The sequence below is a fragment of the Elgaria multicarinata genome, chromosome 23, assembly GCF_023053635.1.
Source record: "Elgaria multicarinata webbii isolate HBS135686 ecotype San Diego chromosome 23, rElgMul1.1.pri, whole genome shotgun sequence".
In the NCBI taxonomy this organism is placed as follows: domain Eukaryota; kingdom Metazoa; phylum Chordata; class Lepidosauria; order Squamata; family Anguidae; genus Elgaria; species Elgaria multicarinata.
Genome location: NC_086193.1, coordinates 5,497,647 through 5,514,806, shown reverse-complemented (window position 1 = coordinate 5,514,806; position 17,160 = coordinate 5,497,647). Strand labels below are relative to the sequence as shown.

At 48.0% G+C, this 17,160-nt stretch overlaps 1 protein-coding gene across 1 annotated transcript; it reads left to right on the top strand.

Annotated features, from left to right (window-relative positions):
* The first annotated feature begins 422 nt into the window (after nt 1-422).
* Nucleotides 423-13,847, top strand: LOC134413193 (nuclear receptor ROR-beta-like). Its single transcript, XM_063147322.1, has 10 exons — nt 423-432; nt 1,203-1,288; nt 3,095-3,236; nt 4,797-5,210; nt 6,178-6,299; nt 7,048-7,180; nt 9,574-9,681; nt 10,466-10,576; nt 12,044-12,156; nt 13,629-13,847. The coding sequence occupies exons 1-10, from the start codon at nt 423-425 to the stop codon at nt 13,788-13,790; spliced, it is 1,401 nt and encodes a 466-aa protein (XP_063003392.1). The 3' UTR covers nt 13,791-13,847.
* The last annotated feature ends 3,313 nt before the right edge of the window (nt 13,848-17,160 follow it).

Here is a 17,160-nt window from a genome sequence, read left to right as displayed (position 1 = left end):
TGTCATGTTGTTTCTCGAACACTGGATTTGTAAATAATGCTAGTTTGGGGAACGTGGTTACATGTATCTTTCTTCTTTACATCAAGGCGGGATTTTCTCTGCAGCGGACGCTGCCAGTTTGAATAGTACAAAAGAGCAAATTTAGGGTCTCTAAAGCACACCAGGTTTGTGTCCCCATAAATAACAGCTTGGCAAATAGTTTTACAGGCTGTTTTCAGGAGCTGAGGGTGGGCAGGGGGCCAGGATCACGTTTCAAGATTCTGCCTTAGCTGGGTTGCTAGAATTTTCAACTCTCCTTAGTCCGAATTAGTTTTAATTTATTTATTTATTGCATTTTTTATACGTAATTCTGTTCTAAGTACCCGACTTCCCCCTCCTGGCGTTAGATGGAACTGCAATCCCCTTACTGTTGAAGGATCACAATGCTTATATGTAGGTTGCCAACTTTTTCAGCTGGCTGCAGCAGCTGTGCATTTAACAGAAGCTTGATTTGCAGGGGTTAACTGGCCTTCATGTGGTGTAGCGGCTAAGATGTTGGACTGTGAGTCGGGAGATCCGGGTTCAAGTCCCCACTCGGCCATGGAAACCCACTGGGTGACTTTGGGCCAGTCACAGACTCTCAGCCCAACCTACCTCACAGGGTTGTTGTGAGGATAACATAGAGAGGAGGAGGATTATGTACACCGCCTTGGGTTCCTTAGAGGAAAAAAGGCGGGATATAAATAAATATATATATGTTTCAGCGCTACGCTTTAAAAGCTCCATCTTCTGATTTCTACATTCAGGTTATGCTTAAATGCACAAGAGCGAGCCTGGCTGTTCATTTGGCAACCTTCAGTGCCTTTTCCCTTCCAGATCCCTTTTCAAAATTCATTTATTTCCACGAAGCCTCCAGCTGTAAGCTTTCCTTACGCACTTACAATTCTCTACTCAAAATGCAAGCTGCTGTCTTTGAGGTTTGTAAATTCCTTGGGGTAGTTGAACCGGGAAGCAAATGCCCTATATAGAGTCCGTTAATGGCACTGTCTAAAACGTATTAAAGTTGCTGTTCTTTTGTGATTGATTGATTTTGCTTCTCTGTGCTGCAGAACTGAAAAGTTCTTAGTTTTTGCTGTTGCTTTTGTTTTAAAGAAATCTTTTAAAGGCAGAAAATTAACAAGGTGCTTTATCCTCTCTCTAACTGCGTCTGTTCCTTTCCGCAGCACAAATCGAGGTCATCCCCTGCAAGATATGTGGGGACAAGTCTTCAGGGATCCACTACGGAGTTATCACCTGCGAAGGATGCAAAGTGAGTTGAAGGAAGGGCCCGCGTTGGGGAAGGAGAGAGGCGTGGACAAACCGGGCGGGTTTTTCCCCCTGATTTATTTCTAATTTTGCACCTACATAGAAAAATTAGCAGGTGCGAATTTACACAAACTGCAGACAGGCTGATTTAGGGTCCGGTACGTGTCGGCTCAGAACGTCAGCCCCATTGACTCCAGTACATGGCTGCTTACACGTTGCCCCCCAAAAGAATGAATGCATCCCCCCCCAAAAAGAAGTCAACTAAGGGCACCAGTTCGCATAACATTTGTGTCATGTCTAGACCTGCCGCCCCTGGGTTAGAATCATAGAATCATAGAATAGTAGAGTTGGAAGGGGCCTATAAGGCCATCGAGTCCAACCCCCTGCTCAGTGCAGGAATCCTCCCAAAAGCATACCTGACAGATGGTTGTCCAGCTGCCTCTTGAAGACCTCTAGGGTGGGAGAGCCCACAACCTCCCTAGGTCACTGGTTCCATTGTCATACTGTTCTAACAGTCAGGAAGTTTTTCCTGATGTCCAGCCGGAATCTGGCTTCCTTTAACTTGAGCCCGTTATTTCGTGTCCTGCACTCTGGGAGGATCGAGAAGAGATCCTGGCCCTCCTCTGTGTGACAACCTTTCAAGTATTTGAAGAGTGCTATCATGTCTCCCTTCAATCTTCTCTTCTCCAGGCTAAACATGCCCAGTTGTTTCAGTCTGTCTTCATAGGGCTTTGTTTCCAGACCCCTGATCATCCTGGTTGCCCTCCTCTGAACACGCTTAGAAGAACGTGTTTCAAATAATCAATCAGAATCAGACTCTGAAGTAGAGGATTCGGTGCCAGACACAGGCCAGCCTGGATTGGTGGGGGAGAAAGCTCTCACGGACTCTTCACCAGCTGGGAGTGAACCCTCTCCAGCACTTATTTCCTCAAGGGCAAACAATACACAGTCAGTGGGAAGCCAATATTCTTCCAAGAGGGAGAGCACAGAAAAGTTAGCCGATTCTAGAATACACTGCAAACTTGGAGGCGGGCAAAGGAAGGTGAGAGAAAGTCAACCCGTCTGGCATCCCGTCAGAAGCTGCATCAAATCGTCTCTCTGAAATTAACACGTCTTGAAAAAGAGCTTTCCATTCTTCTTAAAAAACACACAATTGTCTCGCTTAGTTTGCATAATTTTACCAAAGAAAAAGTTCCTGAAAATTAGACTCTCTTCAGGGGGGAGGAGATTTTATTGCTTGAATAAAGCTTTATAAATTAGTTAGCAAACCTCGTTATTGGCTCCCAAGAAAGCAGAAGGTTTAGAGAAACACAACAATTTGCACCTGATAATTGTTATATAGAGATGCAAAATTAGAAAAAAAAAAACCTATTATAATTTAAGTAGAAAAACAATACATCTCACCATCGTGGGGACGATGGTGACCAGGTGAGGTACTCCACCTGCTGGTCTCCAGGTGCTACTACGTGTGGATGGTATAATGGCTAAGGTGTTGGACTGGGAGTTGGGAGATCCGGGTTCGAGTCCCCACTCGGCCATGGAAACCCACTGGGTGACTTTGGGCTCAGTCACAGACTCTCAGCCCAACCTACCTCACAGGGTTGTTGTTGTGAGGATAACATGGAGAGGAGCAGGATTATGTACGCTGCCTTGGGTTCCTTGGAGGGGGAAAAAGTGGGATATAAATGAAATAAATAAAATAAATTTGTGTCAGCCAGCCATGCATCTTTTCCTCCTCTGCTGCCGCCTCCAGCTTATTAGAAGCATGAGAACCTCATTTCCCTCCCTGCCATGTCCTCTCTCTGTACAGGGTTTCTTCCGTAGAAGCCAACAGAATAACGCCACCTACTCTTGCTCGAGGCAACGGAATTGTCTCATCGATCGGACCAACCGAAATCGATGTCAGCATTGCCGCTTGCAGAAATGCTTGGCATTGGGCATGTCCCGGGACGGTGAGTTTGGGCTTCGGCCCAGCCGGAGGCAATGGTGGGAAAGGGGGACTTGAGGTTCAGTGTAGTGAAATAAGAGGGAGAGGTCCGAAGGCAGACAGGGTTCTGCACGTGGATGCGAGAGGCCCGGAGTTGAACCATGAACCATATTTGGTGTAAGAGAACATCGATTTTGAATGGGAAACTCTGGACGTGGGACCCAACTGCCTTGCTAGGGTGGAGGAGTAACTGTCCTACTCTTTGCAGTGTTGCACTGCTGCCACTGCTGATGGACAAAGGGCAGTATTGCAGTTATGAACTCTTCATGAATCAGCTGACACAAGGAGCTGGGGAGCAGGCGGCCTATCAGGGTTAGCTGCCTGGAAGCAGGCAAGTAGTTCAACTGGGAAGCAGATGGCCTATCAGGGCTAGCAGCCTGGAGGCTGGCAAGTAGCTCAGCTGGGAAGCAGATGGCTTATCAAGGTTAGCTGCTTGGAGGCGGGCAAGTTGTTGAGTTGGGAAGCAGATGGCCTATCAGGGTTAGCTGCTTGGAGGCAGGCAAGTAGTTGAGCTGGGAAGCAGATGGCCTATCAGGGTTAGCAGCTTGGAGGCTGGCAAGTAGTTGAGCTGGGAAGCAGATGGCCTATCAGGGTTAGCAGCTTGGAGGCTGGCAAGTAGTTGAGCTGGGAAGCAGATGGCCTATCAGGGTTAGCAGCCTGAAAGCGGGCAAGTAGCTCAACTGGGAAGCAGATGGCCTATCAGGGCTAGCAGCCTGGAGGCTGGCAAGTAGCTCAGCTGGGAAGCAGATGGCTTATCAAGGTTAGCTTCTTGGAGGTGGGCAAGTAGTTGAGCTGGGAAGCAGATGGCCTATCAGGGTTAGCAGCCTGGAGGCTGGCAAGTAGTTGAACTGGGAAGCAGATGGCCTATCAGGGTTAGCAGCCTGAAAGCGGGCAAGTAGCTCAACTGGGAAGCAGATGGCCTATCAGGGCTAGCAGCCTGGAGGCTGGCAAGTAGCTCAGCTGGGAAGCAGATGGCTTATCAAGGTTAGCTTCTTGGAGGTGGGCAAGTAGTTGAGCTGGGAAGCAGATGGCCTATCAGGGTTAGCAGCCTGGAGGCTGGCAAGTAGTTGAACTGGGAAGCAGATGGCCTATCAGGGTTAGCTGCTTGGAGGCGGGCAAATAGTTGAACTGGGAAACAGATGGCCTATCAGGGTTAGCAGCCTGGAGGCGGGCAAGTAGTTGAGCTGGGAAGCAGATGGCCTATCAGGGTTAGCAGCCTGGAGGCAGGCAAGTAGTTGAGCTGGGAAGCAGATGGCCTATCAGGGTTAGCAGCCTGGAGGCTGGCAAGTAGTTGAGCTGGGAAGCAGATGGCCTATCAGTGTTAGCAGCTTGGAGGTGGGCAAATAGTCGAGTTAGGGAACAGGCAGCCTATTAGGGTTAGCAGCCTGGAGGCAGGAAAATTGCTTATTTGAGAAGCAGCTGGTCCATCAAGCCCATTAGCAGGGATGATTGTTTGGATGTGGCTTGACCTCCACGTTCTAATGCCTGGTCTATCTGTGCTCCTTTTCCCCTTGGCGGCTTGCAGCGGTCAAGTTTGGCCGCATGTCTAAGAAGCAGCGGGACAGCCTCTACGCCGAGGTCCAGAAACACCAGCAAAGCCAAGAGCAAGGCGGTGGGGCAAAGGAAGACCCAGAGACCTTGTCGAGGGTTTACACCACTAGCGTGAGCAGTGGTCTGTCCGACTTGGACGACATCTCCATGCTGTCGGATGGCTTCCTCTTTGACTTCCCCTTGACCCCTGATGGGAACAGCACCTACTACAACCTCGACCTCCTGACCTCGGCCCAGCCGTCCCCGGACCAGTCCAGCATCGACGTCAGCGACGCCAAGTTCATCAAACAGGAGTCCATCTATGAGCTGATGCTTGAACCCAGCCTCTTCCCGCACGGCCCTCTTGAAAGCAGCCAGCTGGCCTCGGACATTTCCATGATGGAGATCGGTTAGTATGCAAGGCGGTTCGTGGAGACCGAATCAATTTCGGCCCCAAAGTTGCTGACAGTGAAGGCTGGTGGCTCCGAGGTTAGAGCAATGGTGAATCTGCTCTGGGGCTCAGTCAGAAACCCAGAGCGGATTTCTCCGCACCTTGGATAGACGCTTTTAGAGTTCTGACTGAAACTCAGGGCGGATTCACCGACCCACTGACTTTGGAGCCACCAGCCTCCACCAGATGAGGGGCGAGCGACATGCAGGGCCCACTACACCTGGCTGTGGCCCCCAGACCTCTTGATAGCACTCTTCAAATGCGTGAAAGGTTGCCCCACAGAGGAGGGCCGGGATCTCTTCTCGATCCTCCCAGATTGCAGGTCGCGGAATAAGGCGCTCAAATTACAGGAAGCCAGATTCCGGCTGGACGTCAGGAAAAACTTCCTGACTGTTAGAGCAGTACGACAATGGAACCAGTGACCTAGGGTGGTGGTGGGCTCTCCCACACTAGAGGCAGCTCAACAACCATCTGTCAGGGATGGTTGGATTCCTGCATTGAGCAGGGGGTTGGACTTGATGGCCTTATAGGCCCCTTCCAACTCTATTCTTCTATGATGTTGCGAACTCCTGGCCTTGATGGACAAAAACTGTCTATCCTAGTTTAAGGCAGTTTCCTAGATTCCCTTAATTTCTTAAAGACATTTCTCTTTAATGTCTTGAGTGTCCCAGGACAGGTTCTTAATAGAACTAAAACGAATACATTTCCCCCAAATTCTCAAAATACTCTTCTGTGAATGTATTTATTTATTCATCCATCCATTTATTGCTGGTGTTTCTAGACCGCTAACAAATCTAACAACATCCCTAAATAGTTCACATGTCAATATTAAAGTAACGTTTAAAATGCAATCATAAATGTAAAATAGCTTTCCGTTTGGTCGCTGGAGAAAGCACCCTTAAGATTGTGTATGTCGTGTTGCCAGAACGCCTCGCCCAGAACGTGGTCAAATCGCACCTGGAGACGTCGCAGTACACTAGCGAGGAGCTGAAGAGGCTAGCCTGGACGGTTTACTCACAGGAGGAGATCAGGAATATGCAGAACAAGGTAGGTTTCCTCTCCGTATAGTGAACGCAAGGCTGCCAGGAATGTTTTGCTAGCTTGGACCAAAGATCCATCCATCCACGACCCCGCGGAGAATGTGGACAGGGAGACATTTTTTTCCCTCTCTCAAAAGACTAGAACCCGGGGTCATCCCATGAAGCTGATGGGTGGGAGATCCAGGATACATAAAAGGAAGGACTTCTTCACACAGTGCAGAGTTAAATTATGGAACTCACTGCCACAAGATGTCATGATGGCCACCAATCTGGATGGCGTCAAAAGGGGGTTGGATTAATTCCTGGAGGTGAAGGCTATCCATGGCTACTAGCCCTGATGGTTGTGTGCTAGCTCCAGTATTCGAGGCAATAAGCCTGTGTGCACCAGTTGCTGGGGAACATGGGCGGGAGGGTGCTGTTGCACCATGTCTTGCTTGTTCATCCCTGGCCAATGGCTGGTTGGCCACTGTGTGAACAGAGCGCTGGACTAGATGGGCCCTTGGTCTGATCCAGCACTTCTTACATTATGTTCTCATTCTGGCACTCCTGCAAAATGTTCCCCTAGAAGGAGAGAGACATTTTCTCTTGTTTCTCCCCAGCAGAGGTAGTTTTCCTCTGCCTGTGGAGGTTCTATTTATCAGCATAATCCTCATTTGTGAGATTATGGTGCCTGGTGGGATGGAGGCAGACGTGAAGGTACCTTCAGGCGACAAGACCCGTGGGCTGACCCCTTCCCTCTGTCCTGTTCCTTGCAGAGTTGCGAACTCATGTGGCAAGAATGTGCCGTGCAGATTTCCAACGCCATCCAGTACGTCGTGGAGTTCGCCAAACGCATCGACGGCTTCATGGAGCTGTGTCAGAACGACCAAATAATTCTCCTCAAAGCAGGTGAGCGGCTGGAGCGGACGGTAGATGGTTCTCCTCCTATGGATTTTTAAGAAGCAAACGAAATCATGGGAAGGGATTTAGCTTAGTGACAGGATCATAGAATAGTAGAGTTGGAAGGGACCTACAAGGCCATCCAGTCCAACCCCCTGCTCAATGCAGGAATCCACATGTTTTGCACACAGAAGATCCCAGCTTCAATCTCCGGCATCTCCAGACTAGGAAAGAACCTCGCCAGAAAACCTGGAGAGGCCGCCTGTCCGGTGCTATGCTCCCCACAGGGCCCTCAACACGAAGCTTTGGGTGGGTGGAGCTTCAGAGAGCGTTTGCTGCAGTAGGAGAGCGGTCAGCATGGATTTCTGGAGCGCCTGGCGGGGTGCGCGGTTTTTCGGAGAGCAGTGGCAAAGCACACAGGATCTGCCGCCCTTTGGGATTTGCCACCTGAGGCAGGAGGTTCACCCCGTCTCATGGAAGAACCGGCCCTGCTCATAGCTTACCTGTTTCCACCCACAGCCCAGACGTGTTTCTCCTCAGCTGAGCCTTTATTGGTGTAAAGATGAATGGCAATTCAACGTGTGTGTGTGTGTGTATTTGATATTAAAGTAGGGTGACCATATGACCGGATTTGCCCGGATTTGTCCGGGTTTTTGATGGCAAATCTGGGATGGGGAGGGAAAATCCAGATTTTTTTTCAAAGAGCAGCGCTAATGGGAATTAACAAAAATGCTTATAACTCCGTCATTTTTTAAGATAAAGACATGAAACTTGGCATAATGGTAGCTCTAAGGAAGGGCTTTAGTCATACCAAATTTGAAACAGATCCGTTCACCCATTGATTTTTTAGGATTTTTTTAAAAATTGAGGTTTTAAAATTATTATTTTTAAAATCCTCATTTTTAAAGATAAATAGATGAAACTTTGTACCATGATAGGATTTAGGTAGAGCTTTAGCCACACCAAATTTGAAACAGATCCATTCATCCATTGATTTTTTAGGAATTTTTTTAAAAATGAGGTTTTTAAATTATTATTTTTTAAACTGTCATTTTTTAAAGATAAAGAGCTGAAAGTTGGCACCATGATAGCTTTTAGGTAGAGCTTTAGCTATACCAAATTTGAAACAGATCTGGGGCCAGTAACAAACCCTGTTAACAACAACAGCAGCTTGCAATGAGTGAAGATACAGTCAGAAAAGATATTTGAGGGAAGGGGAGAATGTAACACACAGAGTATAGCAAAAGCTTCAAAGTACAGCAAAACCTACAAAAGTAGGAGTGAGTGAAGTTAATTTCAGATACATTGAATCTCTCACTTGTTCTTTATTTCAGTGATTTTAACATTAAGATGTTATGTAGAACAGATTTGTCTTAAATGTGTGCTGTAAAATCAGACATGTGACCAAGGCTATGTTTGGGTGGGCACGCCCCCTTGGTACTGGACACGCCCCCTTGGGGGGCGACCATGTTGTCCTCCTTTTTGGTTTCCAAAATATGGTCACCCTAATTAAAGGCTCTGTCACTACTATTTGCTTCTGTTACTAGAGCAATCCTCTTATGAGGAAAGGTTGCAACGCCTGGGACTAGTCGTTGTTTTTTAGCAGAAAAAAGAGGCTATTAAGGGGAGACATGGGAGAGGTGTACAAAATTATGCGTGGTGCAGAGAAAGTGCCTCGGCCTTTCTCATGATACTAGAACTCAGGGAAGTCGTCCCATGAAGCTTAATGGTCGGAGATTGGGGACAGATGAAAGGAAGGACCTCTTCACACAGCGCGGAGTTAAACTGTGGAACTCGCTGCCACAAGAAGTGGTGATGGCATTAGAAGGGAGTTAGATGAATTCGGGGAGGGTAATGGCTGTATATTTTCTCCGATATGGGAGGCAGTATGCCTCTCTATACCAATCGCTGGGGAACATGGGCGGAAGTTTGCTATTGCACTCATTTCCTGCTTTTAAGTCTCGCTCAGGCCGCTAGTTGGTCACTTGCGAACCAATTGCTTGGTCTGATTTGGCATCATAGAATCATAGAATAGCAGAGTTGGAAGGGGCCTACAAGGCCATCCAGTCCAACCCTCTTGTTATGTTCTTATGACATCCAGGAGTGTGAACTGCAACTCTAATCTCCTCTTTCTCCTCTTCCTCCCATTTTTTGTTTTTGTTTTATTTTATTCTATTCCACCTCTCTCTTTCTTTGGGGGTTCAATTCTTAACATTTCCCCTCCTTATATAATGTAATTATATAATTATAATATATAACGATACGATCTTTGACATATGGATTCGGTGGGTTGGTTTTTTATTTATTTATATTTCCTTTTCCTTTGAATTTGGCTCGGGGTTATGGCAACTTCCCTTCGTCCTTCCTCTTCCTTCCTGCTCTGCTGTCTTTGTGTGCGTCAGGTTGCCTGGAGGTTCTCCTCATCCGGATGATTCGAGCTTTCAACCCGCTCAACAACACGGTGCTCTTTGCGGGGAAATACAGCGGGATGCAGATGTTCAAGTCTCTTGGTAAGACAGCAAAAAATGGCGGCAGCCTCGTTGTCTGGCAACCATGGTTGGCAGCCATGTTGGTTTAATTGGTTGGCAGCCTCGTTGCCTGGCAACCATGGTTGGCAGCCATGTTGGTTTAATTGGTTGGCAGCCTCGTTGCCTGGCAACCATGGTTGGCAGCCATGTTGGTTTAATCGGTTGGCAGCCATGTTGCCTGGCAACCATGGTTGGCAACCATGTTGGCAGCCTCGTTGCCTGGCAACCATAGTTGGCAGCCATGTTGGTTTAATCGGTTGGCAGCCTTGTTGCCTGGCAAACATGGTTGGCAGCCATGTTGGTTTAATCAGTTGGCAGCCACATTGCCTGGCAACCATGGTTGGCAGCCATGTTGGTTTAAATGGTTGGCAGCCACGTTGCCTGGCAACCATGGTTGGCAACCATGTTGGTTTAAGTGGTTGGCAGCCATGTTGCCTGGCAGCCATGGTTGGCAGCCATGTTGGTTTAATCGGTTGGCAGCCTCGTTGCCTGGCAACCATGGTTGGCAGCCATGTTGGTTTAATCGGTTGGCAGCCACGTTGCCTGGCAACCATGGTTGGCAGCCATGTTGGTTTAACAAATGACACCTGCTGAAATCCCCTTTTCAATACAACTGTTAAAGATACAGGAGCCCTGTCCTCCTTTTCATAGGGTCACCCTAGTGTGGAGTAAAGGCTTGTGGTAGACGCCCAGGCTTTGCGGGGATATTGCAGAAGCCATTAGAGTAACAGGCAATGTCCCAACCCAACTTTTGCTCTTTCGTCAGGCTGCGATGACCTCGTCAACTCCATCTTCGAACTGGGAAGGAACCTTTGCCGGCTGCAGCTGTCGGACGAGGAGATGGCCCTCTTCACAGCCGCAGTCCTTCTTTCGCCAGGTGCGTGGCTAGGACCAGCAGAAAGGCAAAGGAGGCAGCCGCACTTGTTAGTAGCCAGAGCACGGAGCTAAATGCACTGTCAGTTGACCCAACACACCTGTCCATTAATATTGACTAGTGTGCCAGGGGCCGCTACTTCTTCCTGTTTCCTGTTGGGAGCCTTGCAACAAGGCAGAGGGCCTTTTCAGTGGTGGCCCCCCAATTCTGGAATGATCTCCCCGACGAGGCTCGCCTGGCGCCAACGTTGTTATCTTTTCGGCGCCCGGTCAAGACTTTCCTCTTCTCCCAGGCATTGAACAGCACTTAACAACATATGCGGAGTTTGCTTTTAACAGACCCCAGAATAACTGTCTTTACGAGGATACTGTTGTTTTTATGCTTTTTTATGTTTTTAAACTTTGTATATTTGTTTTGAATGTTTACTTGTTTTTAACTTTCGTAAACCGCCCAGAGAGCTTCGGCTATGGGGCGGTGTAGAAATGCAATAAATAAATAAACATTGTCCACTCCGAGGGTGGACAAATGCTCCATGCTAAAGAAGTCGGGGACTTTTTTAACCACCATGGTTAAAGCCGTGGTTTAAAGTGTCTTCTGAGCCAGGCCTACGTGAAATATAGCAAAACAAAAATAGACAATGTGGCAATACAAAATGCAAATAAAAGCAGCCACACAGAAGCACACCTTTACAAAAGTTCAGTAACAGAACATTTCCGTTACAATCCAGTGCAGACTTCTGGAAAAAAAAAACTGTGATGGATTTTCTTGAGTTGCTACTGGAAAGGTAACAATCTTAAATAAATTTAATAGTCTTGGCATGATGAAGGATAGACAGACAGACAGACATTCTCTTTTATAGATTAATTAATTACACTTTTAACATGATGAAGGATAGACAGAAAGACAGACATTCTCTTTTATAGATTAATTAATTACACTTTTAACATGATGAAGGATAGACAGACAGACAGACATTCTCTTTTATAGATTGATTAATTACACTTTTAAACCACCCAGCAACTCAAGGTCCATGTGTGGTTTACAACGCATTAAAAACATAAAATACAGAGAAGAGTAAAAACACTTCAGCACATAAAACTAAAATAACACAAGCAGCAATAAAAGTGCAGGGATGCCGAAGAATTAAAATGGTTCTAAAAGGGTGTGTGAGAATAAAAAGGTCTTTCGTTTGGGTTCAAAAAGACTACAGTGTTGGTCACGCAAAGGGTTCCACCTGGGTACAGAGGGAGATGAGATAGGAAGAGGGGCATTCCACCAGCCCTGCTGAAAGATTTTTTTTCCTCTTCCCTCCTCTTCCCTTTTTCCTTGTGTGTTGTGGGTTTTTTTTAGATTGCAAGCCAGACAGCAGGGACTGTCTTGGGTTGTGTGTGTGTTTTTCTGACTACATGTCAGCCATTCTGATTTGCATTCCCCAGTGATGTCGACTGATCGCCTCGTGTTATTTTTCAGATCGCCCTTGGCTCTCTGAGTCGAAGAAGGTGCAGAAACTCCAAGACAAGATCTATTTGGCTCTCCAGCACGAGATCCAGAAGAAAAATGACAGTGAAGACAGGATCTCCAAGGTAAAATTAAGAAATTTTTAAATGGGGTGGAACGAAGGAGAGGTAAATTTAAAAGTGGGGAATTGCTAAGAGGAAAGAAAGAAGATGTTGTGTCCAGGAGTCTTGGAATTAAAAAATCTGGTTCTACACAAAAGATAGGAGATGAGTCATTTATTTTAATGTTCCTTAAGCTAGTATAAATCTTGGGGTGGGTTTTTTGGGGGGCATTCAGAAATCCTGGCCCAACTCCAGGAATGGATCAATCATCAATACAGAAGGTATTTATTCGGCCCTCCTCAAGGGCAAACAATACACAGTTAGTGGGAAGCCAATATTCTTCCGAAGGGGAGAGCGCAGAGAGGTTAGCTGATCCTAGAGTACGCCGCCAACTAAAATGGGCAGCGCTAGAGGAAGTGAGAGAAAGTCTGCCTGGCTGGCATCCCGGCTGAAGCTGCCTCAGAACTAGACTCTCTGAAGTTAACGCGTCTTGGGAAAGGGCTTTCTGTTCTCCTTGAAAGGACAATTGTCTTGCTTAGTTTGCATAGTTTTGCCTAGGGGAAAGTTCCAAGAGATTAGACTCTCTTCAGGCAGGCTTAAACAAAGCTTTGTGGGTTACTTTGTGGCCTCCTTACTGTCTCCCAAAAAGGTGGGAGGTTTTTGAGAAACACAACACCCTAGGACAATAAATAGGACCCACTTCGCTCCCACTTGGTTGTATTTACTCTGAAGAAGACTTCAGGTGGGATTTTGTTATTGTTCTTCTGGATGTGGTGAAATGCACACCGGGCCTCAACGGGGTGCATTCTTAAGAAAGCTTCGCTATAGGAGAATGTCAGGGGAAAGTTCAGAGGAGGGCAACGAGGATGATCAGGGGTCTGAAAACAAAGCCCTTTGAGGAGAGACTGAAAGAACTAGACAGGTTTAGCCTGGAGAAGAGGAGATTGAGGGGAGACATGACTGCACTCTTCAAATACTTGAAAGGTTGTCACACAGAGGAGGGCCAGGATCTCTTCTCGATCCTCCCAGAGTGCAGGACACGGAATAACGGGCTCAAGTTACAAGGAGCCAGATTCCGGCTGGACCTCAGGAAAAACTTCCTGACTGTTAGAGCAGTATGACAAAACATCAGGAAAAACTTCCTGACTGTTAGAGCAGTATGACAAAACACAGGAAAAACTTCCTGACTGTTAGAGCAGTATGACAATAGAGCCAGTTACGTAGGGAGGTGGTGAGCTCTCCCACACTAGAGGCCTTCAAGAGGCAGCTGGACAACCATCTGTCAGAGATGCTTTAAGATGGATTCTTGCATTGAGCAGGGGGTTGGACTGGATGGCCTTGTAGACCCCTTCCAACTCTACTATTCTATGATTCTATGACATGATTTGCTTGTTGGCTTCTCCTTCTCATCAGTGATGGCGTAAACCCAGCCTCACCTTCGCTGCTGAGTGGTTGGGGCTGCCAATTCTCTAAATTGCCCTCTTCTTTCGCTGTAGATTGTCTCCAAACTTCCCTTGATGAAGACCATCTGCAACCTTCACTTGGACAAGTTGGAATTTTTCCGCCTCGTCCATCCGGAGACGGCCACAAACTTCCCGCCCCTTTACAAAGAGGTCTTCAACTCCGAGTTCCACTACAGCGGCCCCCGGGAGAGCTAAGGCCTGCTCGGTGGCGTCGATCTGGAAACTGACCAAAACTTTTTGCGGCTTTTCAGAATGGGGGCAGGAGAATAAAGAGATTGCCACCCCTTCTCCCACCCCCGGGAGGTTTATTTTAAGCCGAGTGACCAACCGCAAGACCTTGCAGGGTTGAGTTTCTTTCCCCCTCGCCGTGGTCTGCAATTGCAATTGAATGTAAACGCACCTTTGAAGGATACACACACAAAAAAACCTGACTTTGGCCGTGCTGGTGGAATGAATGTGAAATGCCGTTCGGTAGAGAAGGTACGCCGGTAGGTAGCGTGGTTGCATTTCCCGTCCTTTTGTCGCAAGCACATTCCAGCGGAGCGTGGCCCTTCTCCCCCCTGCCCCCCACGCCACGTGAGCAAACCCACGGGACCTACAGCCGACGGGACGCCTGCCCGCGGACCGCTCTTCACGCCCATCCTCTTCGATAAGGTGGCATATTTTCGCCCAGGGCGGTTTCGTCTTTTCCTGCTTTTCAACCACCCCGACGCGGACGTACAGAATGAAAACCGGGCGATACAGACTCGGGGAGGGAATCCCCTGCGGGGGAGAGGCCAGAGCAAAGTGTATTTTCTTTTTTTGGCGGGTGGGATAGGGTATAAAGTTTGCTTTAACTTTTTGCAAGTCCCTAGGGCAACTGACTATCCACAGCAGGCGGGCTGGTCCCTCCGGCAGAAACAAGGGATCTGCAATTTGTTCCTTTCAAAGAAGGAAAGCTGCTAACAAGAAAGGCATCTCTTAGAGTAGGGTGTTGGACTCCAACTCCCATTGTCCCCTGGCTGGGCCAGATGGGCATTGTAGTCCGGGAACATCTGGAGGTTTCCCGTCTCAGGCCTTGATCACTGATTAGGTTATTCAATCACTTCCGAGGCAAAGTTAGGGCAACGTGGCCTGGCAGGGTGAATCACACGTGCTGTCACACACTCTACGAGCAAACCGTTTTGCGGCTTTCCCTTTTCGGTGTGAAGAGGGGAGCGTACTTTCAGTTTTTAATTAAGAACATGAGGACATCAGAAGTGCCCTGATGCTGGATCAGACCAAGGGCCCATCTAGTCCAGCACTCTGTTCACATAGTGGCCAACCAAGGATGAACAAGCAGGACATGGTGCAACAGCACCCTCCCGCCCATGTTCCCCAGCAACTCGAATACTGGAGATAGCACACAACCATCATTGATAACCTTTGCCTCCAGGAATTGATCCAACCCCCTTTTAAAGCCATCCAGATTGGTGGCCACCACTACACCTTGTGGTCGTGAGTTCCATAATTTAACTCTGGGCTGTGTGAAGAAGTCCTTCCTTTGATTTGTCCTGGATCTCCCACCAATTGAAGCAGAGCCGTTAAATGTTCAGGGCAGACCAGGCGTGGGAGGCCCCATTCTGTGGTTTTTGCCCTGCGGGTACTTTTATAACATCGAAATGCCTGCAGGTCCACTGTTTGGGACTTCCCCATAGGGAACGGAGGTTCTGAGGGAACAACCGCTTTGTCCCTTGACATAGCTTGTACGCCTTTAAGCATAGGATGAATTCACAGGAAAGCCCCCCCCCCCCCCCCGTAACGTTTCAAAGACACCTCAGATATCAGTATTTTGGGAATGCTGGCTTAAACCTGGTACCCAAAAGTAGACAATGCGCTTCTTTACATGAGCAAAATAAGGCGAAATAAGACTGGCCGCTCATGGAAGTTCGCAGGCCCTTTGGACAACGCCGGTGGCCTCCTGTGCCTTCCCCCGGTAATTCCGTTTTTTAAAAAACAGCCACAACACTGTGATATCCCGATTCTTCTAAAATATCTCGGGATTTCCTACCATGTCCAGGGGAAGTTGCGCTACAAATCACTCACTAGAGGGCGCTGCCCCATTCAGGGCTGTGAGCAGCGAGAGGAGGGGAAGTTTTCCATTACAGACCACGTGGCCGCCCCCTCCGGCTGTGTAATGCAGCCCCGTTACGATTGCGCAAGAGAAGTGGGAAGCAAAGCCCCGGTAAGGGAACGCGATTTCTCCTTAATCTAAAGGAGCCCAATATCTCCCCACCCTGAGAGTCGCATGGGGGCAGAACGTCACTGCCACCGAAACCTCTTCTTGTATTGACATGGGTGGGTGGAAAGTGCATAACTGTACAACTGGAGTGTGTGTGTGTGTGTGTGTGAAGGTGGGGGGATCCTGACACCTTGTACCAGATTCCAGAAGGTTCCAGAATGTCGAGACCTCGGATCGTGCAAACAGAACCGGTCTCGTCCGAGACATCTCCGGATCTGTCTGTGTCGGTCAGCCAGTCCTTAAATTCATTACGCTTACGCTGTACAGCTGTTGAGGAAAGGAGGAATAGCTTGCTTATTCCCTCAAAAAAGCACTCCCTGCTTCATTATCTTCACATTTGCTAGCCTTTATTTTATTTTTTGTTGACCAACGTCGAAAATTAGTCATTCTTTTGCCAGATCTTGGACCCACGCTTTTGTTCCTCAGTTTTAGCTGCGGGGACAGATTGCTTTTCAGTTCTCTTCCTCCTAATGAAGGGATGGGGGACTGGTGGCCCTCCATTTATGGTCAGATGCCACCAACTTCAGCTGGCATGGCTGATAATCATAGAATCATAGAATAGCAGAGTTGGAAGGGGCCTACAAGGCCATCTAGTCCAACCCCCTGCTCAATGCAGGAATGGACGGCCACAGGTTCCCGACCCGTGTTTAAACTCCCCGGCTGCAAAACCTTTGCAAAAATCAGTATTGCTGTTTTTTCATCGACGCTGGGTTGTGCCTTTTTAACGATTTTTTTAAAAAATAATTTTGCCAGCTTTTTTATTTCCTGGTGAGGCATTGTGAAATGACACCAAGAAGAGGCGTGAGTGTTTGTGTTTCTGCTTTAAGGGAAATTTCTGTCCAGGGTGACCATATGGAAAGGAGGACGGGGCTTCTGCATCTTTAACGGTTGTATAGAAAAGGGAATTTCAGCAGGTGAAGTTTGTATGCATGCAGCACCTGGTGAAATTCCCACTTCAGCACAACCGTTAAAGCTACAGGACCCCTGCCCTCTTGACCAGATACAAAAGAGAGGAGGGCTCCTGCAGCTTTACCGGTTGTGATGAAGAGGGGATTTCACCAGGTGCTGCCATGCCTGCAAATGACACCTGCTGAAATCCCCTTTTCAATGCAACTGTTAAAGATACAGGAGCCCTGACCTCCTTTTCATAGGGTCACCCTAGGAAGGGGTGTGTGTAATTTAATTCTTGAACGCTTGCCATTTCAAAGCCCCCCCCTCCGCCCCCCACCCCAGGGTCCTGGTTTTACTTCGGCTGGGCGGGCAAGATGGCGCCCCGCACCCAGATACGCTGGGGTGGGTGGGTGA